This window comes from Etheostoma cragini, chromosome 1 (genome assembly GCF_013103735.1).
Source record: "Etheostoma cragini isolate CJK2018 chromosome 1, CSU_Ecrag_1.0, whole genome shotgun sequence".
Taxonomy (NCBI): Eukaryota; Metazoa; Chordata; class Actinopteri; order Perciformes; family Percidae; genus Etheostoma; species Etheostoma cragini.
In genome coordinates, this window is record NC_048407.1 from 15,172,886 (window position 1) to 15,198,042 (window position 25,157).

At 39.6% G+C, this 25,157-nt stretch overlaps 1 protein-coding gene and 2 long non-coding RNA genes across 5 annotated transcripts in view; 1 reads left to right on the forward strand and 2 right to left on the reverse strand.

The window, feature by feature from the left end:
• Positions 1 to 563: 563 nt before the first annotated feature.
• On the reverse strand, positions 564 to 2,800 carry LOC117951200. Its single transcript, XR_004658088.1, has 3 exons — positions 2,789 to 2,800; positions 2,121 to 2,125; positions 564 to 651 (listed from the first exon to the last, which is right to left on the reverse strand). It is a non-coding gene; the product is annotated as an uncharacterized LOC117951200 (long non-coding RNA).
• A 3,458-nt stretch (positions 2,801 to 6,258) lies between these two features.
• Positions 6,259 to 25,157, forward strand: part of rasa3 (RAS p21 protein activator 3) — a 38,053-nt gene continuing 19,154 nt past the window's right edge. For all 3 annotated transcript variants that reach the window (XM_034879673.1, XM_034879682.1, XM_034879691.1), the window contains exons 1-4: positions 6,259 to 6,524; positions 21,514 to 21,631; positions 23,152 to 23,255; positions 24,376 to 24,470. In XM_034879673.1, coding sequence (XP_034735564.1) covers positions 6,470 to 6,524; positions 21,514 to 21,631; positions 23,152 to 23,255; positions 24,376 to 24,470 — 372 coding nt within the window. In that variant the 5' untranslated portion in view covers positions 6,259 to 6,469. The remainder of the gene's footprint in view (positions 6,525 to 21,513; positions 21,632 to 23,151; positions 23,256 to 24,375; positions 24,471 to 25,157) is intronic.
• Positions 9,488 to 20,297, reverse strand: LOC117949439. Its single transcript, XR_004657687.1, has 3 exons — positions 20,287 to 20,297; positions 13,199 to 13,201; positions 9,488 to 9,816 (listed from the first exon to the last, which is right to left on the reverse strand). It is a non-coding gene; the product is annotated as an uncharacterized LOC117949439 (long non-coding RNA).

Sequence of the window (25,157 nt, forward strand, 5' to 3'; positions counted from 1 at the left end):
ATTTAATAATCAGTGTTTGGGCTCAGAAAATCTAATTTCCTATGCACTTAATCAAAGCCTAGAATACAAGATTATTTCACATTATTGATAATGCACATTAAAAGCCCAATGCAACACACCCTTATGCAAACGCACATGTGATTTAATTAACTGACTAATTAGATGTCTTCTCAGGAGTGTGCCACCCTGTATAAATAGTTGATAGACACTTTATTCTCAGCTCTAATATTTAGACTCCACAAATGCCAAAATTATTGGGCTGCACAAAGCTGTCTAGTTCTTGACAAATAAAGGTAGGGCTGATTTTCTATGGATTCTGGGTAAAATCCCTTTTTTCCCAATGACTAAAAACGTGACTGACTGAGCAACTGTGTCATAGTGCTCAGCTTCCTTTACTCCAGCAGCCTTCTGGAAGAAGAAAATGACAAGAGTGTAACAATACAACAAACTCCCAGTAGTATATCACCTCAACTAAGTGCAGAACTGAGACGCTTTTGCACAATACTTCTGCTCTAAAAACTCTCTATTCTTTTTGCTCTTTAGAACATTGTTAAAAAACTGCAAATCATCGGTCACATTTTCCTCTTTTTTGTGTCATTAAGTTGCCACTGGTCAGCAGGTGTCACTGATTGTTACCATTGAAACACTGCTCTTAGCAGAGGAGGCTAACTTTTCAGGTTCAAACAATTAGTAGCCTTTATGTGAAACAGTCTAACTTGCATTAGATCAGTCTAAGAAATAAACTATTTTCTCCATCCTGTAAATTTTGTAGTGGGTTCATTTATCCATTAAGTGGGCACTAGGTGGTGCTATAATACTGATGCACTGTCACTGCTGCAGTCACACGTTGTTCTCTTGGCTGAATATACTAAACAGAAGTCATTAATTGCAAAGGTTGGCAGTGCTGCTGCTACAATTCAATTGTGTACCATATTAAGGTACAGCATGATGGAATCTGATGTCTAAGATTTACCTTTCAAACACGTCTTCTTGCAAGCATCCATCCTGTGAAGAAGAGCTGCTTGCACTGCATTGTACACTTACACTGTACCTTACATTTGATGCTGTTAAGTTAAATATTGTATGCCCTTTTTCATATGTTTAAGTGGTTTGAAAAATTACATATCCTTCATGTAGTGGGACAAGTATTAACCTCTTAGGCTCATACGACCCTCCATGTTATCTGGATAAAGCAAGAAAACACAAACAAAGAGGTTCAGTGTCAGGAAGGTTTGCATTTTTGAGATACAGATTTTATCAACTAAATAGTGACGTGTTTGGTGGCCTGGAGCAATTTCTCAGTTTACCTCTGTGTCAGGTCGGCTCTTAACAGGATACAATAAATAAATCATTGATTCAATCAATTTTTAATCTCAATTAGAGACCGTGGCAGGTGTACAAAAGGTTGTGTTTGGATAAATGTTTGGATTTCTGGTTTAACTGAACAGATTGAGAAATGTCTATTCGCATATCTGCATGTGTTGTTCATATGTTTTGCTGTAATCTCACTACTAGCCTACAGCATCTGTTTATATTTTTTTTTACAGATGCCGTGTTGAGAATGGAGGAAGGTGGAAACAATCAATTTAAAAATAACAAATCGGGTCAACATGGAGGTTCAGCTTATGTAAGTTGGGTACATTTAAGATACGGTTGCCTTGGTGTTATTTTACATACCAAATCATATGCATTGTCTAAGATTTGATTACTTTTCATTTGTTTTTTTTTCTACATAATACCAGGATTAACTTTGCACATGTCAATCGCCATCTGTTCAAGTCCATACTCTCTGTCTATTTCACATCGACTTACATATACTATATCACATTCTTTTACACTGTATGTTACGTTATGTGCTTGTACTTAAGAAGAAAAAAAAAGCAGCCACGGTTTGGAGGGTTAGTTGTAAATGTGTATTTAATTTAAGTGTGCCAATGCTGCACTGGTGGCTGGCTTGTGCATAATAAAACAACAGTGAGCATCCTTTTACTAATCTTCTTAGGGTCAGCATATGCCTTCTCTTCCTCTTTCTTTCAATGGCTCTGTATGTCACACATATACACATACATAAGCACACACTTAAAAGACACTGTTTAATGCCACACCTACACACCAATCACCTACACTTTGGATATTACTTGTTTCCTTTTTTGCTCATAATAAGTTAGACCTCCAAAATATGAGGCTTTTTTTCTTTTTCTCTGTCTTGTACCTTTGACACACACACACACACACACGCACACGCACTTGCACACATATACAGTTCCAGAAACAGGCTTGTGGCTTACCAAAGGGCGTAGCCACTTTAGCTAAACTGAAATAAAAGCACGTCATAAACGTCTTTAAAGCATTATTTCCCTATGTGATGCCATGCATACGGCAGCTACAAAAGACTGTATTCGCTTCCTCACATTTTTTTTCTTGCAGATATGATACTACTTTGGTTGTTATGTATTGATAGTGGCAGGCCTAGCATTGTAATGTTATATTACGGTGATTTGTCTGATCTGTGCATGCAAAGTTAAAAGTCAAGATGAAAGTCCTTAGTTAACTTGCTGAGCTAAATTGACTTGAAATGAAGTTAGAGCCCAAATCACTCTCCCATATTGCCACATGCTGCACAAACATGCAGCTGACAGGATGTGGCCAACATAAATGACCTTTATTATTTCTGTTTTCACAACTTGTCTTGAGAGATTATTTAACATGGGTCATACCCTGTTTATTATCTATGGAGTTGCAGAGTTTTTGAGGGGATAGTCAAAGACACACAAACCATGCTGTTAACTGTGTCACTGATGAGCACGCACAGGCACAATGGGCACATTCAGTCAGTAGTGGAAAAAGTACTGAGATAGTAAAAGTCAAATACCAGTTAAATTCATTCATTGAAACATCTATGTACACAAAACAAATTACCAAAAGTGAAAGCACTCATTGTGCAAAATTGCTCATGACAGATTCCAATATGTATATTATTACATACCGTGTAATGTTATTAGTTAGTTTGATGCATCAATGTGTACACAACATTTTACTATTGTAGCTGGTCGAGTATTTAATATACTGTTAGTTATTAGTCCGGTGGCTCCCAATCTAGGGGTCGGGCCCATTGATGTTACAGGCCGCTTTCAAAGGGTCACAAGATAAGAGTTTGTGAGATGGATAATGGGAGAGAAAAGAAGAAGAAAAAATCTTCTGCTACAAAAATACTGTATGTGTTGATTTTTTTGGACCTCTCTCTCAAATCTTTACTGTTTTGTTTACTGTGAAGTATTGGATACTTTTACCTCTTTAGACCTTAAATAAATAAAAGCACGTGAGAGTAGTGTATGGGGATGTCTCTTTGGTGTAACTCATAGACATCTGACATGGGTCACACCAAGGCGAACTGGACACTGCTTTTTAGTAAGTGGTCACATGCCAAAAAAAGATTGGGAAAAACGGCATCGAACTAAAGTACATCCTCAAAATGGTACTTAAGTTCAATACTTGTAGTTACTTTCCACCATTGGTGATCCAACTCTAGAAAAAGTAACTAGAAACTGATGCTGTCAAATAATGCAGTGGAGTAAAAAGTACAGTAATTCCCTATTAAATGACGGAAAGTACAAGTAGCATAAAATATAAATGTACTTGAGCAAATGTGCTTGATTGCTTTCAACCACTGCGTTCAGTTAGCTTTAGTGAATGGCAGGGTTGTTGCAGTGTGGAAACTGTAATTTCTTCCCTTGAGGAGGGTCTAAAATGCTTATTGTAGCAATAAGATATATCTTAATTAGATTTAGAGCTGTTCTAAAGGAGTCACAGCTAATCCCAACACTTGAGCTGGCAGCTGAAGCACTGCAACTAACCGTTGATTCTGGTAAAGAGACTGTTCTACTGTTCTTTTAGTCTTTTAGTCTCTTCTGGGTTGGGCTCGGCCATCTGGGCTTGTAGTGCTCCAGACCAGAGTCGGGCTATTTTTAGGAATGTTTTGGTGTGTGAACAACGCCAGAAGTGGTGCAAAACTGTTTCTCTGTGGCATTCAAAGAATTAACAACTTGTATTTATTTCTCTTTTAAATTTAACCATAAAGGGATTAGCAAGATAATGTTTGTTAATTATTCTAAACAACACTTCCTTCACCCAGTTCACAATCAGGTATTTATGAGGAATCATCCAGACTTTTTTTTTCAGTCAATGTCATTTACAAATTGGTTCCATTATGACATAAAATGTGGAAAAGATACAATTTCTTTCTGAAACAAGGTATGCATGTTCTTATTGTTATTTTGAGGATGTTGACAGAAACTGGTCACTGGCTGGATTTGGAAGGAGGCAAAAGTAGGTGGAGGTCTGCCTGTATCTCTAAAAAGCATTATTGTGCCTGATGGAATGGCATCAAATACTGTTGAAAGTTCTTTTGGTACTGGAATATTGTAAGTTGATAAAAAAAATACTTAAAAGAGAACAAGCTACTTCTTGTCAATTCAGACTCTAGCCATTCTCATGACGTTATAGAGATTATGAAAGGCGATTAATGCCAAAGACGAGCAGTAACGTTGAAGTCATTTATGAAGGGTGATTAATGCCACAGATGAGCATGAAGAGAAGGAACAGTGTCTTCCACAACACTAATGCTGCTTTTTTTTTGGTGATATATTTATATATGACAAGATAGAGACATGGCAGTTTGACGTGTTTGGTAGCTGCTGCCAATGTTACAAAATAAAGATGCTTGTTTGTATATTGCTCTTATATTAAGTGAGGAGATTCACTTTTAATCACAAAACCAATACATGTTTCATAACTATACACACTGTTCAGCATTAGACACGGCATCCACAGAAAACAGACTGTTTGGAGAAATTAGCGGTTATTCTCATTTACCTAGTAATGTTGGTCGAAGGAAAATAGTAAAGACAAAGAAAAGAAAAGGCATTTTGTCACCTCATTATTTATTTATATGACCTTAAACAAGGAGTTCTGGATGATAAATATTAACATTATTTTTATTTTTGTTTTTAAAGATAATTTTTGGGGCATTTGAAGGCCTTTATTTGACAGGACAGCTGAAAACACATTAAAAGGAGGAATGACATGCAGCAAAGGGTGGCAGGTCGGAGTCCAACCCGGGACGGCTGCGTCGAGGAGTATACCTCTATATATGGACAGCAGCTCTACCAACTGAGTTACAGGGCGCCCAATATTTTTATTATTGAATATATTTATTCTTGCATTTCGCAAATACGTCACATAAATCTAAAATATGATAAAGGGTACCTCTCACTGTCAACATATTTTGTGTCCAAATCTGCTTATGGGGTTTGGAAACCATTTAGAATGTTGCACAGCAGTAACTCATGAGAAACACTAGTGAAGACCCCGTTCATATTCACGACATTGTTCAAGGCCCTTGACCCCGACCGCTCCAGTGCTCCAGATCAGACTGGTTGTACTGGGTAGCTTCCAGGTGTGTAACTGTGTGAATGTGACAGGTTGTCGTTGCAAATGAGAATTTGTTTGTAATCGACTTACCTGAAAAAACAAAACTCTTAATAACATGCATTTCTGCCATGTATCTAAGTAAAATGGTTAAATGGTTAAATGGTTAACGTGTAGCTAAGTTGCCACATTGTTAATTTTTATGTATTTATTTCATTAATAGGCTGTTTGAGATGAACTGCGGCTCGCCAGACCCATATACCAGCTTGCACACAGTCTCCAGTAGATGATAAAGTAGATGTTAAAATACTCCACAGACTGTAGATGATCTGCAATCTGAAGGGAATTAGTCTCTCCGACTTTTAAATGTCTCTATCACTATCAGCCACACAACATATGTTCTAATAAACCTTTAAATTAGACATCTAGCAATTAAAATCCCTCCAATTAAAATAAAACTGTTTATTGTTGCACACGTGTGCATGACATCAGAGCGAGTCGGGATCAAGCCACACTCAAATCTAACCGTCATGCAACGGGCGGCAATCGTTGGTCATCGATTCTGCGCATGCCTGTTGTCTGTGAGAGTGGAGTTTTTTATTTTGGGATTTTTGTGGCCTTTTAATCGACAGGATAGCTTGAAGACAGGATTCAAACCTGGGCCGCTGCCAAGGACTCAGCCTCAGGATTCAGTAAGCTCGAGGTCGCCCCTAGTGGGCCGTCTTTAGTTTCTTCAATGACACCACTTCCTTTCCTCCTTCTGTGTGTGGCACAGATCACCCTCCATACCCTTCTGTGGGCGGTGTTGTGTGGAGCCCCACCTCCACTGGCGCTGCTGCTGCGGGACTGAAGCTGAATCTGCCCGCTTGTTCTCCAGCAGCCAGCAGCAGAAGCAGTGATCGGGACCGGAGTATAATCGCTGTCCGGAGTGCATAGATGTGCAAAACCCCTGGATTATCCGTGCGCTGGAGAGGCCAGAACCGACCGCCGTGGAGGACTGTTCTAATTTAGTTTTCAAAAGGGAAAGAGCCACGGGGAAAGCATGGCGGTAGAAGAGGAAGGTCTCCGGGTTTTCCAGAGCGTTAAAATAAAAATAGGTAAGAAGAAAAATCCCTACCCCCAGTCTGAGCGCCTCAATGGATGGCTCCATGTTAACGGGCCAAGCGGGCAGTGAGGGCTGGAGACTGGAGGTGGAGGGGGGGGGGGGGGGGGGGGGGGGGGGGGGGGGGGGGGGGGGGGGGGGGGGGGGGGAGCATATCGGTCTTTTTCCTGATGTTATTGCAATTCAAATCACACGCTTTTCTCTCAGCACTGGAAAACGGCAAATTGTAAACATTTTAAAGGGGGGGGGGGGGGCTTATGGGAATTTAGGAGCTTGCATAAGAATCCAAATCAGGTGTGTTTGAGGTTCACATATGGAGACTTGAGCTGGAACTGCTGGGTGATGTTTAGCAGGCTGTGCGACATAAAGGCTCCACAGCTGCACATATCCAGATGCTTTTTCTGGACACTAAACATCAAATAAATCCTTTATAACACCTCAGTTGCAGCCACACATTCATGTCAGTAGACCCCCCCTCTTATCTCTCTGGCCCGCCTCCTCCAAACAGCTTCAGGCTTCACTGTCTAGCTATTGATTGTTAGCCCAGATTTCTATTTTTAGATATCTAGCTGGTCTTCAGTGAGGACCCCTGGTTTGTAGGAGGCCTGTGGTGCATGCATATGGAGAGGACAGTGTTTTCATGCAATTCAGAGATTTCTTTAGTAGTAATAACACAATAACAACTACCTAACCACATAGGTCTCATAGATTATATTAATAATAATTAATAATAATTATTATTATTATTATTGTAATTATTATTATAATAGTAAATTATTAAATCAGGAGTGGAAATGATTCATCTGAAAATTATTTTCTCTATTGCCAATTTATTTTGTGTCTTCAAGTAGTATGTTTTGTTAATAAACAGTTACTACATACTAGTGGAATAAAACCAATAAAAGCATGTCTTTCTAATTGAGACACTGGAATAAGCAAAATTGTGGCAGTTTTGCATAGAAAGTACATCAATGATAAAATGAATGTTCTATCAATCGACTAATCCATTGTTCGACCAATTGTTTCAACTGCAGTTATAGTAAAGTTTAAAGTTTTTATAGGGGAAGAAGTCTAAGATGCTGCAGTCTGACGTGTTTGAGAACATGTTAATATTTTTTTAAATATCAAATCTAATTTTAATAACAAAACATTCAAAGCAACACTCTTTTACTCTGTCTGCTCTAAACTGTTATCTTGGGTCAACATGGGGCGTTTGGAAGTGTCTGCTGTAGGTTTCACTGTCATCTGGCGGGCCATTCATCCTGGCTGTGCTCTCCGCTTGTTTTTTATTCCAAACATGCGGATACAGGAGGAATGAGCAGAGAAAGAAAAAATTACAAGAAACTCACATACATGGGCCAGTGTGATGATGCCCACACCTTTTTTTTGAAGTTGAGCTGATGTACGAAGTTAGGCTGAGATATTAAGCTTCTTACCTGCTGGAAACAGCTGGAAGGAGAAGCACCCTGAATCGAGTTTATCAAGTAGTCCAGCCTCAGTGAGATGATTGGCTGCTCAGACCTGCAGCTCCGGGGAGAGTTGTTAAATCACAATGGCTTTGTTAGATTGCTGCACTTTCTGAATGAAAGTTCAGTCAGCCAGCAGCATTGAGTTCCTGTGAATTAAAACTGAATGAGTGGAGGAGCTCTGTCTGTCTCAAACATGTTTCCTAGAAACAAGCCTGCTTACTTATCACGGCAGCAAAGTGCAGTGGTGAAGGAAGTACTTAGATCATTTACCTAATAGTAGCAATACCACTTTGTAAAATACTCTGTTTCAAGTAAAAGTCCAGTTTTAAAAATGTTACTTAAGTAAAAGAATGTAATACATATGTGTATACAAACACATGGTGGTTGTATGTCTGTTTGTGTTGCTGTAAAGACCCAACATTGTAAGCCTACCTGATTTATATCTGCGTTGATGTCAAAACCTAGAGACGTTCAAACATCAACATGTTATTAATTAATATGTATTTGTGTTAAAATAACATATAAACATATTTTCCTATTGGTTGATTATATTTCTAGCATGCATGCATTTTTGCTGCGCGTGAGACGCTGGAAGCTCTAACCTGTTAACATGGGAACCAAAATAAAAATTGACACAACTGACACGCTCGCGCAACACATCCAGTGTGTAGCTCTAGCTCTTTTATCAACCCTTGTGAAACTGACTGTGTTGTGTCATCCACACTGTTGTGTGAAAACTTCCTGACACACATTGAGAAAATTGCTGGTCTGAATTTTTGACCCCTCTGTTGCTCCAGCTGTCTTCCAGCAGTTTGAACCAGTTTTATTCCACCTTCTCTCTGACATAGTTAAGCAGCTTCGGCCTGCCTGCTGGACACTATCCCCGCACGCTTACTCAAAGATTTTTTTAACACTGTTGGGCCCAGTATTTTATCCCGGGTTAATACATCTCTCAGCTCAGGGTGTGTTCCAGCTGCTTTAAAACATGCTGTTGTGTAACCACTTTAAAAAAAGAATAATCTGGATCCTTCAGTTTTCTCTAATTTTAGACCTATTTCTAACTTCCCTTTCTATCAAAAGTCTTGGAGAGGGTTGTTTTTAATCAACTTCAATCATTTTTAGATGATTTCCGTATTTATGAAAAGTTCCGGTCTTGTTTTAAGCCTTGAACCAGTACTGAAACTGCCCTTTTAAGAGTCTATAACAACCTTCTCTTAGCAGTTAACTCAGGAACCTCTGCTGTTTTAGTGCTTTAGATGTGACTGCTGCCTTTGACACTGCACTCCATCCTTTTATCCCGACTCCAACAGTGTTGGCATTACGGGCATAGCCCGCAAATAGTTTGAATCTAACTTGACAGATAGGAGTTTTGCTGTTCACCTTGGTAATTGCTCTTCATCTATTGCCCCTCTTTCTTGTGGGTCACATTTTGGGACCCATGCTCTTATCACTGTACAAGCTGCCGTATGGCATTTTTGAAAAACACAACATTTTGTTTCATTCTTTTGCAGACAATGTACAAATATATTTGCCTGTAAAAAACAACGATAAGGACACACTTTGCTTAACTGCTTGAGAGATCTCAAAGTATGGTTGGATCAGAATTTTCTCTATTTTTCAATGACAGTAAGACTGAAATTGTGGTGTTTGGTTGTGCTGAACATTTTAGTGCCTGTGTAGATGCTGGTGTTGGTACTGTATTTTCCCATATTTGTCCTTTTACCAAGAATTTGGGTGTGATTGTTGACAGTGCTTTTAAATTTGACAAACAGATTAGTTCTGTTGTTAAAAACAGTTTCTTTCAGCTGAGACTTTTGGCTGTTGGTTGTTTTGTACTGTGAATTCTGTATTGTTTGTGTATACATATATACATATAAACAATTTTTTTTAGCTTGTTACGCACTTTGGTCAACTAAATTAATTTGAATTGAACTGAACTATACCAAATAGTGACGGTGGCCCGCTGCAGACAGGGTGCTGCATGTGACCTTTTTTGCACACTGCATGCTGCATGTCATGTTTTTCACGTATGTAGGTCACCAAATTCAAAGACAGATTAGGCTACCGGACGGACTCACAGAGATTCCTGTCTTTATAGTATGATGTCATGACTTGTTATTTACAGTTAACTGATGAAGCACATTTATGTTGTTTTTACTTCTAAACCTGTACCGTTGCGTTTCATTAGTTCTGGTTTTTCTGTATTGTCCTACAGTGACAACAGTAGAGTTTACATCTTTACTAGCAGCAGTCATACTCGCTGTCAGTCCTATAAGCCTATAACAGTCTATAACCCTAGCATTACATTGTTTTCATCAAAGTCTTGTCCTTTGGCATGATACTGAGGCTGGCTGATGACTCAGAGCTGAATTCTGCCAAATATCTGTTGGAGAGAGAGTGTGAGAGAAAAAGAGAGAGAGAGAGAGAGGGGATTTATAATTGTTAAGCTCCACCAGGGGATGACTCTCCTCAGTTTCCTGGATGAACACACTGGATTCATAAACCAAACAGGGCTACTGGGCCCTAGTCCGTTGTGTCTGGCAAACACAGGAAACAGGACACTACCCCCAATTCACTTCCTGATTAGCTGGAATAGACTACAAAAGAAATTTGTTTTTTCCTGCATGGCAACAAGCTAATGCAAAGCAGATGTAGGGAGACACAGAGTGAGGGACAGAGGTGGTGTCTCACATACAGGAGCAGGCTGTGCTTCATCTGTCAGCGACTGCCTCTGTCAGCGCTCAGAGAGACAGGGGGATTCTCAGTGGCACAGCTGGAGTCAGGATTTTGCACTAATTGACAACAACGTACAGTACGTGCATTTGACTTCTCACCTCTAGAAACACAGTTTAGCAAACTGACTTAAGTGTTTAAGTCTGCCCTGCGTACCAAGCCTTCAGCTAGGTACCTTTATACATGTATGTACTCTACCCTGGACTGGGCTGATTGGCACTGTTTGACGCCCTTACTGACTATATTAGCCATCTGGTCATTACACCATGCTGTTTTTTTGTCTGTATGGACATTTTTCAACTTTTCAACTTTAACTTAAACTTTTCTTCAAGTCTTTCACTAGTGTCTATGTTAAGTAATGCTTATTCTATTTCTGATATATTGTGTTGCCTCTCTTACTAGATATAGAATTTGTCAGTTGTCAGTCTCTTGCATCATACCATTGCACCTTTCTGCTTTTTTCACATCACTCCTTTGAGCATGCTACAATCAAACTTTACTGTAAGGGCACACTATGATAGACTGTATGTATGTGTATGTTGTATGTAAGCAATTAGCTTATTATAGGTATCTATCTAACTTGGAACACTAGAAAACACATCAAATCATACATTGGTTTCTTTAAATGAATTTAATTTTTTTTACATCTTAAACCCCACTGCTAGTAGTTCAGTGAGCAATGGTACATACATGAAACAATGAAATGAAATATGGAATGAATTAGATTTGGCTTTGCTGTTCAATCCCCAATTTAAAGGTGTAGATCCTTCCAGAGTTCAGTGTGTGCCTGGTGCCGGGTGATGTGGCAGAGGATATAAATTATTGGATTGGCCTGAGAGTGGATCTCCAATGAACATGGCATTAGTTCTCCTCGTAAGCTACTCAACCTGTACTGCTGAGGCTTTACAGTGTTGTAACAATCCATTTGAAACAATCTTTTTAACCTAATCCCACTTACTTCTACATTACGTTTTTATTTATTTCTTCCAGTTAGGCAAACACACAGTGTAGTCAAGGTAGCCTAAAGGAAACACTGTCTTACTGTAGCAATGTTATTTTTGTTACTTTGTACACTTATTAACTTTTCTTACTCTTATTTTACCTTGGATTTGACTGTGAGCAACTAAAACATTTCCCTGAGGGATCAATACAGTACAAGTGTAATTTTGGATGTAGTGTCAATAGTGGGAGTTGACCACTTTAGAAGAAACACTAGATTACATATTAGAGGAGGTAAAGTGTTGGAGGTCAAGGAAATAGGAGTGGGTGGCTGAATTCAGGCAGCTCAGGCTGGATGACCGAGCCTGGGCTACACTCACTGACACAGTGATCTAGTAATCCAGCGATTTTCCGCACGATGTAGGGAATGTCACTTAACTAACGGCCCTTTTTTGTGATGCCCATTTGTGTGATGACGTAGCACTTCATAGACTTTATATTTCACAATTTCTCTTTTCCGTCAGATCGTTTATAGATCTCGAATTTTCCGACGTTTACCCCATTGGAAAGATCTGCATTTTTGCCGGACTGTCGACTGCAGGCTGTGTGAATGTGGCCTGAGCTTGAGAGGGAAAACTTTGCAGTGACCAACCCCCCCTTCTCTTGACAGCTGGCAAACAGAGGTTCCCAAACTCCCTCCTGTCCAGCTGAGACATGGAGTGACAGGGAGAGGGAGGCGAGAACTGCTGTGTGTGAAGGACTCACACTCTTATTTAGGTGAAGGGTTAATTTATTCATTCATTCGTTCTTTATTAAGAAAAATCACAACCATCATACGAGACTATGATTTAATTATGAGAAGTTGTGTGTGTGTGTGTGTGTGTGTGTGTGTGTGTCTGTGTGGTGGCGGGGGTGGGGTGGGGTGTTAGCTTGCATATGCATACCACCCCTTATGTGTGCGTAGAGGTATTTATGTGACAGGTTCTCCGTTTTGTTCTGGAAGGCCATCTCTACGGGAATTTGTTTGCTGTAAACATGTGTGTTGACTGTTTAGACGCAGGCCGTGTTTCGGTCCAGGCAGCTTTAGGCTGGTGGAATAATCCGGGCTGGGTACAGCAGCTCTCCCTGCATTTGGTAATGTGCCCTCCACGACAACACAGTACCAAGAATAGCGGGGAAGTACAGCCGTAGGCCCAGCATGCAGGGTCAACAGGGGTAAATAGAGTGGCGCTAACTTCATGATGTCCTTCACATGCCTCGTGGTAGAAGTCGACTTGATCCCTCCCTGGTGTGACCTCTACCTGCTGACAATGACATGAGGACAAAAACATTCACCGAGCTGAACAGTAGGGAAAGATACTCCAAATGTGTCAGAAGCATCATATATTGTTTCTATGTTGTGAAAATGCTAAGTTACTTCAACATCAAGTTCCACACATGCTGATTAAATCAGGTTTTGCAACAGTGTTGCTCTTGTCCGGCGACACAAGTAATGTCAGCTTGCCACATACAGGGACTGGCATCCAACCTACTCACGCTTTCCTGTGCTTGCAAAATATATCATATTGTCTCATTATTGTGTGTGCCAAGCCTGTTTGTAAGAGTTGTCCTTATTTGACATCTTTATTTTTTTCTAACTCATAAAGCTGTCAAATCAGCTTCTTGTACTTCTAACTCCACCATGGCCCCACCAACTGATTACACTCAATCCTGAATGAACAAACCATTTTTCTGACCCTAATTTATAAGGTAATTTTCTTTCCTGCGTGTGCCCTTTATCGTGTATTTTTGTTTTACTTAAGTTATTCATTGAGACGAAACGACTCTGTCTGAACATTAGCTCTAGGACACACTAAATGGAGTTTGATCAGTAACTGAACACTGGTTTATCACAGAGACTGTGGCGTGCAGCACAGCCAGTCTTTAACTGTGAACGCCCTTTTTTCCACACTGTTCCTCCTCATGCTGCTCAACAACTTCAGCACAGCTGGCGGACAAGCAGCATTGCATGTAACAGTGTCGGTTGGTGCAGGCAGCAATAGGTAGGTCTGTTGCTGTGATCAGCTCATAAACCAACAAATATATTTTGTGCTAACCAGATATGTTCAAACCCAGAACACATTATTGTAAATTGCAGTCAAGATCCCACATTTTCTAAAGACATTAACTATGTCAGGCTAAATGTAGGAGAAATGTTTCTAAATGATGCATACATAATCAGTACTATTTAATGTTGTGTAGAAAATATTGTATCTTGGGCTTGGATTTGTGGCTCAGTATCAGTGATGTTAATGTAGCTTCAATTAAATATAAAACAAGCAGATTCATTGTAAACTGTGATATAGGTCTTGTCAAACAGGGTTGGATCTTTTTTAACTGATCTTAAAGCTACTTATAGTTATACTCCACCCAAACATTCAGCCCATCTAGGCTATTAAAAGATTGCAGTTTTATTTATTACCAACTAAATCCCACTGTTGCCCTCCTCCGAGCTCTAAAACAGCTTATTAATCTGCTTTTGGCAATATGTGATTGTCAGGAACATATTTGCACGGTGGAGAAGTAGAGCATGCTGCACTGGTGGTTTGCTGCAGTTGTCACCATATGACGTTTCTGTAACTAACATGCAAGCTGACCAAAGAGGGCGGATCTTTTAAAACCTGGGTAAGGGTTTGATAGTGAAACAATACAGGCGGAGTGGAAATGTGAGTGTGAAACCAGGCATTAGGAGGTTAACAGGTTTTCATTGATAGTGGGTTTCAAGATTAGCAAGAGTGGGTTTAAAGTGGCTTCCTGTTGGTCATGGACAGTGTTGCTTCATTTTATTTCCGTGGTGTCATGTTTATTCTTTTGGACCTCTTGGCAGGTGCTCACCTTGGATTATGGCACTTGATTTACAAAAACACTTGCTTCCGTTTGTGCATTTTCATATTTTAAAACTAATCATTTTGGTGTTCATGCTTGGTGTTATTATCTACACATTAAGGTATAAAGACAGAGTGAGAAAAGAACATTTCCAGTCCACACAGTTGTTTGCGTGAGTGTGTGTGGGGTGTGTGTTGTGTTTTTTATGTTTTTTTCATTTTCAGAAGGACATGAAAGATGTACAGTTTTGTTTCGGTTCTCTGTTTTTCTCTCTTTTTAGTTTTTGAGGCTGTACTTAGGACCATCAAAGGAACTGAGTAATGACTGTGGGATAATAAATTGTTCTCTTACAAGTTTCAGTCCTTGTTTCCATTCTCACGGTGTCTCTCTCTCTCTTTCTTACACACACACACACACACACACACACACACACACACACACACACGGGTAACTAGGTTGTTCACTGCTTTAAACTACATCTTGGATCCAGTGTAAATTCCTTTCTCCTCATCTCATTTCCTGTTGTAGCTTTCTCCACAGCTAACCGTTTTCCAGTTTTCTGTCTGACTGACTGACTTCTCTCTCTCTCTCTCTTTCTATCTCTCTCTCTCGCTTTCTCTCTCTCTCTCCAGTTTTCCTCCTCTCTCACCCTTGGTTGAGTACACTGCTCGCATTTTTCTCACTAACAACCCTCCTCACTTCTTCCCTTCCTTAAAGCCTATTTCCCAGGCCTGCTAGTCAAGCAAAGAGCCACTGAAAGCATTCACGCCTGTGTATCCTTGAATGTGTTCATGTCAGAGAAGATTAGATCTAGTGAAGCACCGCGTCTCTAACTGTACACATGAGTGTTGCCGACTGAAACTAGTCAACAGAGGAGGAAGAGGAACAAAGCCACACATTCACTGCGTCCAGAACGTTGTTTCAATCACTTGTGCTTTCTGATTTCTTCCGTCTGAGCCTCTTTTTCTTCACTTTCCTTCTGCAGAAATGAGGCGGGGAGTCTTCTTTTTTTAATGTGTCAATGGCCTCCCATTCACTCTCGCCCTCTTTGGGGTGTTCCTGTCATCATTATTTCTCTGCACCGCTGCTCAACGCCCCCATGTTTTGCGTGCACAGCACTCACACAAGTGCCAAGAGTGTGTTTTTGCTCAGATACTAGGGCAAGATATTCTCCAACGGCAGCTACAGTGATGGTTGATGAAAAGAGAAAGCTGCTGCAGTTGTTGTTTAGTTTTTTCTGCTTATTTTGAATCTTGAGGAGAGAAAACACACCACCTCTGGGAAAAGTAAATGAGAGAGATGAAAAAAAGGGGAAGCAACCAGATATAGAGGAAAGTGAAATTGGGTTGAAGCTAATTTTGAAAAGGAAAACGAAAGCAATGACGCGAAACAGGCCGCACATTGAATCAGACGATAAGGGAAAACAGCAACACATAGTCAGCATGAAAAAAGAGTAATAGAGAAAGATCGACATACTGCGACAGAGGACACACTCTGGTTGTAAAATAAAGTCTCTAATGTGTTAAATGGCAGGTTACTTGAGAGGCAATTTTTTTTGTAACAGTAACACTCTTCACTCTGTATCTGTAACTGTGGTACTGACTGGCCTGATGCTGCGGATGGGACGTTACTGGTGGTTTTATATCTTTTAGCCTAACTAGTGCAGAAAGGTTCAGAAAGGGCCGATTGCTGGGTTCCCAGTATTTTCTTTCCACAGATTTATCTAACTATAACTATAACTATAACTATATATAACGCAGTTCAATCAGTCCTTGCTCGGCTGCAGCTCATGTGAGATTTGGCGTGTCCGTTATTTTTGTCTAGCCGTCACACATCCAGGTAGTGATGTGGCCCTAGCAGGGCCACATTGGGTTTGTAGGGTTGGGTACGTTTACATTTTTCCTTGTACCTGAAATTCAGTTCAGGTTCCTAACGGTACCTTTTATAGCTGGCCAATTTATTGATATTATATCGATATTGTGATATGAGACTAGATATCGTTGATTTTAGATATCTTAATATCTTAATATGGCATAAGTGGTGTCTTTTTCTGGTTTTAAAGGCTGCATTACAGCAAAGTGAGTCATTTTCTAAACTCACCGGACTGTTGGAACTGTTCTTTATTTACCTTTACCCACTTAGCCATTATATCCCCATTACTGATGCTTATTTATCAAAATTTTCATTGTGTAAATATTTTGGGAACGCACCATTAGTCAACACTACAATATCGTTGCGATACTTGACGTCTGCTTTAACAACAAATTTATTTCAGTTGAAAAAATAATTCCAAATCTATTTTTCCTATTTAAATTCAACATTTTGATATTTATTTATAACATGTTACACTCCACACAAAATAAAACACCTCCCTCGTGCAAACCCATCCCTACGACCTATCAAACGCTCAGGAAAAATGCTTCTCATAGCCTTCAATGGTGTCCGTCCTGACCTGACAGAATGTAATCACAAAATTCATCAAGCGTTCATCAACCACCAGAACCGGACCATGCGCGCGCAGAGAGAGAGAGAGAGAGAGAGAAAGAGAGAGAGAGAGAGGGCGTGACAAGGAAAGACGTTTAACACTTCAGTAGAGGACGTGTTCATTTCCATACAGGTTTAGTGGCTTTACGGTTAACGGTGAAGTAGGGGATTCGCGGGGTATTTTGGCGACGGTGATGTTATTAGTGTTGTAAGTTAGCAGTAGATTTAATTAACCCAACCCAGGGTCTGACCGGTCTGTTCAGTCAGTGAGCAGTGCGAGAGGGGGAGTGGCCGGGTCAATGTGTGCTTCTTTTACACACTACAGTTCTTCTAGAGATGTGTCTACTGCTAGAACTCTGTGTGGTATTCATCTGGTCTCTAATCTGAGCTTCTGTTAACTTGCGATTTCTGAGGCAGGTGACTCAGATGAACTTATCCTCAACAGCAGAGGTGACTCATGGTCTTCCTTTCCTGGGGCGGTCCTCTTGTGAGCCAGTTTTGTTGTAGTGCTCGATTGTTTTTGCCATGGTTTTTGGTCCCAACTCCATTAACAAGGCAAGAAATTCTGCTAATTAACCCTGACAAGGCACACCTGTGAAGTAAAACCCATTTCAGGTGACTACCTCATGAAGATCAAATCAGTCAATCATCTTGGTTAGTCTGTAATTCTAAGAGGTTGCACTTTGTCCACCTACGCAGAGAACTTTGTATGTTAGCTAGGATGACTTGGATGGTGCAATCCAGTCAAGGGACCTCGCAGGTCATGAATGAGAGCAGGAAAACCGAGATGGGAGGGAATTCAGGAGCAGGAGAGATGATTGAATGGATTACAGGAGGGTGATAAAATAAATGTGGGAGAATAAACTAGAGAGAATCGGAGGAGAAGACATCCCAGGAGGAAGATGGAATAACAGTGGGAAGTGAAGGGATAAAGACAGAGATAAGAGAGACTTGCGTCATTGCTCTGCTCACACACATAAACACAGACAGAGTCGGGCTCTGTAACAACAAATTGAAGCAATGGAGCGTGTGTCCTGTTTTAGAGATCAGGTGTCTTTGTAATTTGTGAATGAATGTTGTCATTTTGCATTGTTGCACACACAGTATGAATCAGCCCCCAGAGAAGCAATCATAACACTGTGTTGTGTTACAAACCCCACAGAGAGACACTTGAGCTCCTCTGTTGGTCTCAGCATGGTTTTATATTTATCCTTTGCATAGGACTATGGACCAAAGGTTGAGACGTACCAAATAAGCTCTCTTTTGTAATTGAACATTTGTCACTCTGATTGAATAGTTTAAATCGTAAAAAGATTTCTTTTTAGCAACAACGCCACATTGTGTGGAAGTGCTAAAAAGATATGCCTGAGATTTTTTACTTATTGTCAACAAATCCTATCAAAAGATGATGACGTATCCTTTAAATAGTGACCTTTAAGTGCAGGACTTTTGCTTAACTGATTGGTGTCATGACTGCAGAATAAGCCTACCAGTGTTTAAATAAATCACAGGTTTTAGCCAAACAGTGTAATTGTATGTTAGTGAGTGTTTCATGACAAATGTGATTACTCACCTCCTTTTCCTCCTCCTCCTCCTCCTCCTCCTTCTCCTCCTCCTCCTCCTGTTGCAACACCACCACCTTCCTTATCATGTTTTAAGCTGGTTCTTTGTTAAAAAAAAAAAATGTTTCTTGTGAAATACTACACAGTATAGAAAAAATGGGAAATCCAAGGCACTCTTCTTCAAAATTATTTCATAAGCTTCCTAATGCTTTTCCCTATTTCTTTTAAATTTTCTATTATAAAATAGCCAGTAAAATAAAGGCTTTTTAAATAATTTCGAAGAACGGGGTCTTGGATTTACCTTTTTTTCCATACTTAATTGAATCCTCAACCCCATAGAACACCTTCAAATATCAGACTGAACTTTCTGATCACCCTGGACTTTTTTGTCTTTACTAGACTCTTTATATTTTAAGGCCTCTCAAAATTATTCAAATTTAACAATTTAAACAAAAGACATTGTTTGATTTTGTAGTTCACAATAAAATTATCTACTGTTGTAGGTGATCAAAATTTCAGTTTCCAGCACCTAACCACACACTCTCATTGCTGTCCTTGTGAAGAAGTTGGTCTTTTAAGGACCGAAATAACTCCCAGTGATTGGCTGAAAGGCAGCATCAGACTCCCATGCAGATAATAGAGCGATATTGGAGCAAACAAGGACAATGTTACACTCACTACACATATACGTGTAACTATACACTCAGAATCCCTTGGGTCCTAAGGGTGAAGTGAACAGAGTACTAACTAAGATGGATCCATTGCTTTTTAAAGGAGAATGTATTGCTCCTGATGGACTGGAGCACCACCTGTGTGTGTCTTGGTGGGTGGTTGGACCACATTCTTGTGGAAGGGTGTTTAATCTGTCACACAATGGGATAATGTAAAGTGAGGCGGTTGCTATAGCGAAAACAACCCCAACAGGGTGGGCTGTAACGGCATGGCTCTATATTATCCCGCTTATTACATGGCTATTTACCAAATATATCAATAATTTGACACAAAATATCGATGTAAATAGAAGTTTATTGATTTAAATATGATTGTATTGCTTCTGCTAAAGAAAATAGTCTGTTCTCTCTCTATGGTTGGAATCCTGCGTCCATAGCAACGTAAACTCTGTAGCTAGCTAGCTGTTTAATGCAACCCTTCGTCTATTACTCAACACCACCTTACGCGCTGTGGTAGCAGCCATATATGTTATGGGTTGCTGCCATGGACAAATTACCCAGCTGCTGTTTTAATCACTGCAGGAATTGACACATTAGCTGAAACGTTGAAGTGAGCTAGCTAGCTGGCTATCGGCTGCTTTAATTCACATTAAACTGAAAATTCTGTTGATGTTGACATATTTATGTTGACGTTTATGTCCTCATTAATCTGTTTTTTTATTTGAACAGCCGCTGCATGTTGGCACACCTGTAAGTTAACGTTAAACATGCAATGTAGCTGCAATGTATGCTAACACATGAGCATCACCGTGTCCACGTTTGGACGCCACTAGCTGGTAAATTATCCGTACTTCTTTCAGCAGATTAATTGATAGCTGGCTTCCAGAGTGAACAGAACTGCGTCTATGGCAATGGTGTATTATACTTAGCAGTCTGTTATCAAGAAAATAACTTGATGTGGTCTGTTATCAAGAAAATGACAGACCGCATTCCACAGTAGAATTTAACCAAACCATGTAATAAGTTTGATTAACAGTTTAAGCTTCAACACATTTCAGGCAATGTCCCACACAGATTATTTCATTCACAGACAAGCCAGATAAAGTGCCCCTAGCGCTACCATTCAAACGGTCATTTGACCAAAAACGAGAATACAGTAAATCTTAAAAGTGTCGCTTCCATGCTTTTAAACAGAAGTTTGACTCAGGTACATTCACAAAAAGATCCTAGGTTGCATTTTGACCAGAGTTAGGCTTTAATGTGTCTATTTGTGAGAGCAAATAATATTAATATTATATACATATACCTATATACAAATTAATATTTGTGAATTCGGTGTACGAATAGTCCCCCTGACAGAGTTAAGCTCATTATATGTGTGGTCAGATTACTCAAATTATTCAAAGATAGAACAGGTGTGAACTTACATAATACTATTTCTTTTTAAACTTTGCATGCTTTCAGTATTACATAAGTTGTTACTTACTGTAGGCTTTATGAGGAAAATCTGCAATATGTGAAAATGTTCAATATTACAACGAATATATGACTTAAACATAAATAAACAAATATAGAAAAATAACTGGGCTAAATGTTGTTTGTAGAGCAGCAACAGTAATGTTTACAACAGAAAAGTTACTATAAACTAATTATTGTCGCACTGAAAACTATCTTACATAAAATAAAATAAATTATATTCCTGACATCAAAATATTTAGTGAAATGTAGAAACGATGACTCAAAGAGGAAATCTATTTGTCACCAACTTTAGTCAGGATCAGTCATTCATCCTGTCCTCCTCCCTTTGCTGAGGTAATTCAGGTACTCACCCTCACCGCCAAGGTCCGATGACGTCATTGACGTACTTTACAATTAGCCACGTGCAGATACCGCTGGTAGAGGGAGAAGGAGCTGGTTTGTCTCAGCCAGCAGATAAGTTTACAAGATTTTGCTAAATATTAAGATACGTGGAAAAGTAGGGTAAATAGTTAAGCTCAGCACAGACAAAGAGCAGGGGAGAGGCTGCTTTTCAATACGGGATTTGGTACCCTTCTCTAAAAAAAATAAGTTTCTTATTCATTTTGTTTTTGGTACCCTTGCAACGTGTTTATTGCACATGTTTATGTCACAATGGAAATGAAACTATGAACCAACTGTCATCACTAACTTACAGTAATGTGCTTGATTAAACACACTGCTATTACTTACAACAGTGTTCTTAAATAATAAATGCTCACACTCCCTCACACTTCTCTGTGCAGGAGAAGCAAAAAACATCCCTCCGTACCCGGGGCCAAACAGAATGAGGGACTGCTACTGCACTGTCAACCTGGACCAAGAAGAGGTCTTCAGGACCAAGATCATCGAGAAGTCCCTTTGGTATGTTGAGGGGCCTTCCACCTGTTTTTGTTTGTCATCCTTTCAGTCTGTATACACAGAAAGGTGCAATCATGAAAGTCAAATTATAACCACTCTCTCAGCGGTCTAAACTCAAGGCTGGGATTTTATAAAAATGTAAACACATTTTTTCACAGACGGTAACTCCCTGCCTTTTTGAATTGGAAGATTTAAGATTTAACTCACCTGATTAGAGCTAATGTGATAGTTCACAACTAGAATGTTTCTTAACATTTCTTACATTATTTGGCCACAGAATAACTCAATCAATGTGTGTCATTACAAAGACAGCAGAATTCTGTATAGTATAAATATTGACATTTTACAATTAACATTTAAGATTCAACCAATACATAAAGAACATATCAACTTCTTCAGTCAGACACCTGCATGTTGTCTGCATATTGACTGCATATTGTATTGCAGTATTTCTAAAAGATAATGGATTGTGATTCCCTTCCTCTTTGATTTCACAGCCCATAACTTTCACATTTCTTATCTGATCAGGAAACAAATCCTTCCTGCACACAGAGTTTACAAAATTAAATTGCATTACACGTTGCAAGTCACAGTCTCAAAGGTCTCTGTATCATTCTTTTTGGTGGACCCTATGGTGATAAGCGGTATTTTGCAGGTGTGTTTTTGGATCTAACTTCCCAGAGCTCCTAACAGTACGCTGCTTAAAACACAAGTTTAAGAGCGAGTCTGTTGCGTTAGCTCCGCCTACCCTCACCGGCAGACTAACAACTGCTGGGTGGTGGAAAACACCAACTGTTTGTCGGTTGTGATTTTCTCAGGAATGTCGCCACAGAAACCCAACTCGTAACACTGCAAATGCAAGGGCTTTAATCAGTGGGGCATATCCTCAATCATCATTGGCTGCGCTGTGAAGGAAGGTCCGGCAATGCACGACTAATGCGGCATTGATAGTACATTAACCGACATTTCAACATTATTACTTTAAGCATTCTGTATTTGAAGGATTGTTTATAAATGCAGATGCCAGCCCGAACACCCGTACACTCCTCTGTGTGTCTTCATGCCTGCAGAGTAACAGAAGAAGTCAGTAATTGTTAGTAGCTCACAAAACTCTCAATGCTGTAATTTATCTGTGGTTGTTGTTTAGGTGAGTGAGAGAGTGGCAGTTAATGTACCTTCCGGCCAGTGGTCACAAACAGGCCAATGTTTGTAGGCAAACAAGCTGTAGAGGCAACATGACTCATGGCAAGATGTAAATGCATGTGATCTTATTTTATGTCCGCCCACGGGACTAAATCAATCATGTTTGGGCACAAATAATGATCTATTTTTATTTTTATTTTAGACATACTTTTTTCACTTAATAATTAAGAGGTTTTGAAGTTTACCCAACCCTCTTTTTTCCCTCATGTCTCATCTTTTGACCATGAAATGTCTACAACTACATTAGTGTCTGTGATAAAACATGCTCAATGAGAGGATTCTCTAATCCCAGTTCATCTGGTGTCTCCTCTCACCTCCAGTCCGTTCTATGGGGAGGACTTTTACTGCGAGATCCCACGTAGCTTCAGACATCTCTCCTTCTACATCTTCGACAGGGACGTCTTCAGGAGGGACTCCAGTATCGGTGAGTAAACAGCTGCTCCATCTGTTGTAAACTCCACTCAAACTCCATCCCAGTTTGGAAAATGAATCAATAATTTCATGATTCACAGTGAGTGCTAGGAAGGAGAAATAAGCCTCATGCTACTTTGTTACACATCAACTTTCTTTTTAAATGTATACTATAACCGCAGAGTGCTTTTAAAACAATCAACCAATCAATCTAAACTCAAGTTTAAAGTAACAGTCAAAGAACATATGTGGATACCACACGTTGAATTATGATTTTCATCTTGATCCTTATAATTTGAAACATTAAAAACAAAGAAGTAAATAAGCAGAAAAAAGGTAACAATTTTTAATAATTCAGGAATTGTTTGAATTTGCTCCAGTTTCTTAAATGTAAGAATTTGCTTCTTTTCTTTTTTACATATTGAAGTAATTTGCTCTTTGAAAAGTGGCTGTAGCTTTATAATAAACACACATGAGGGTTATCAATTTTCTCATCTTGTCAAGAAAGCCAATAATAACCTTTTAGAAACTGTCTAATTTTCCTTTATGTCCCTCATAGTTACACTGTTGGCACTAAAACGGCGTGTCTGTTTTTGTGAGGGCGGATGTTTTTATCCGTTTCATTGGGTGTGTCAGTGTGCATATTGGTGGAATTGTGTGTGTGTGTGTGTGTGTGTGTGTGTGTGTGTGTGTGTGTGTGTGTGTGTGTGTGTGTGTGTGTGTGTGTTTGTGTGTGACCACCTGCCACAAACTGAAAAATCTTTTTTTAGGGTGTGTTATGTATCATGAATGGGGGGGGAGGGTGTGTGCTGTTTGTGGGTGCTGTTTGTGGGTGTTGGAAACAGACAAGTAGCTTGTTACTTTCAGGGTAGAAATAATGGCCACTGAAGGTACACTTTCTGAGTATTTCTGCAACAGGTGCCTGCATGCATTTGAAAGAGATGTGGCCTGTGGATTGAAAACATGTGAGCAGGTGTGTGGGTGTTTTTAGAGTGTTTGTTGAAGCTTGCATCTGAACACGTAGATCATTTTTATGAAAGTAAGCTCATTTGTCTTTCTGTTATAATGTGTGTGTGTGTGTGTGTGTGTGTGTGTGTGTGTGTGTGTGTGTGTGTGTGTGTTTGTGTGTGTAGGGAAGGTTGCAGTGAAGAAAGAGGACCTGCAGAAATATCACGGCAAAGACACCTGGTTCCAGCTACAACCTGTCAGCGCTGACTCAGAAGTGCAGGTCAGTACAGAGAAAACCACACAATCAAGTTCAATCAAGTTTATTTGTGTATCCCTTTACAATAGCCGAGAGGTACCCAAAGTGCTTTACAACAAAGCCATAAAACAATACATAACACATACAAAACATGCATATACAATTAAAAGTGTGTAACACACACACAAAGCACACACACAAACCACACACAAAGCACTCTCTCGATCTTTTTTTTCTTATTCTCTCGTAGATCCTCCAGTTGTTTTGTTTCTCAGCTTCTCTCCAGAAACCACATGACACTTATAGGGCTGGATACTTTTTGGTGAAAATGTGCCGGCATTGAATGCTGGCTCCGATTAGTTGTCATCTTCACTTGTTCCTCGATCTTTGACGCTTTTTGTAGTACTACTACTTATGTTTAGACAACATTTAAAGCAAGTCAACTGTAAATTTGTAATAGTTTTCTCAGTGGTGGAGTGAGTGGCGAGCTAATATGAGCTAATGTTAGATTACCAAGCTGGTTTGCTTACTTTCTGACCTTGCCATCCTTTCTACAGTACAGTTACACTACATTTGTGCATTTTAACCCTAGTTGTCACAGTCGATGCTGTTTAGCAAGAGTAACATGAACTGGCTCTAAAATTAGAGAAGTTTGGCTTCTTTTGTCATAAAAAAAAAGGTTTTTGTTGAAAAACATATTTATATTTCTCA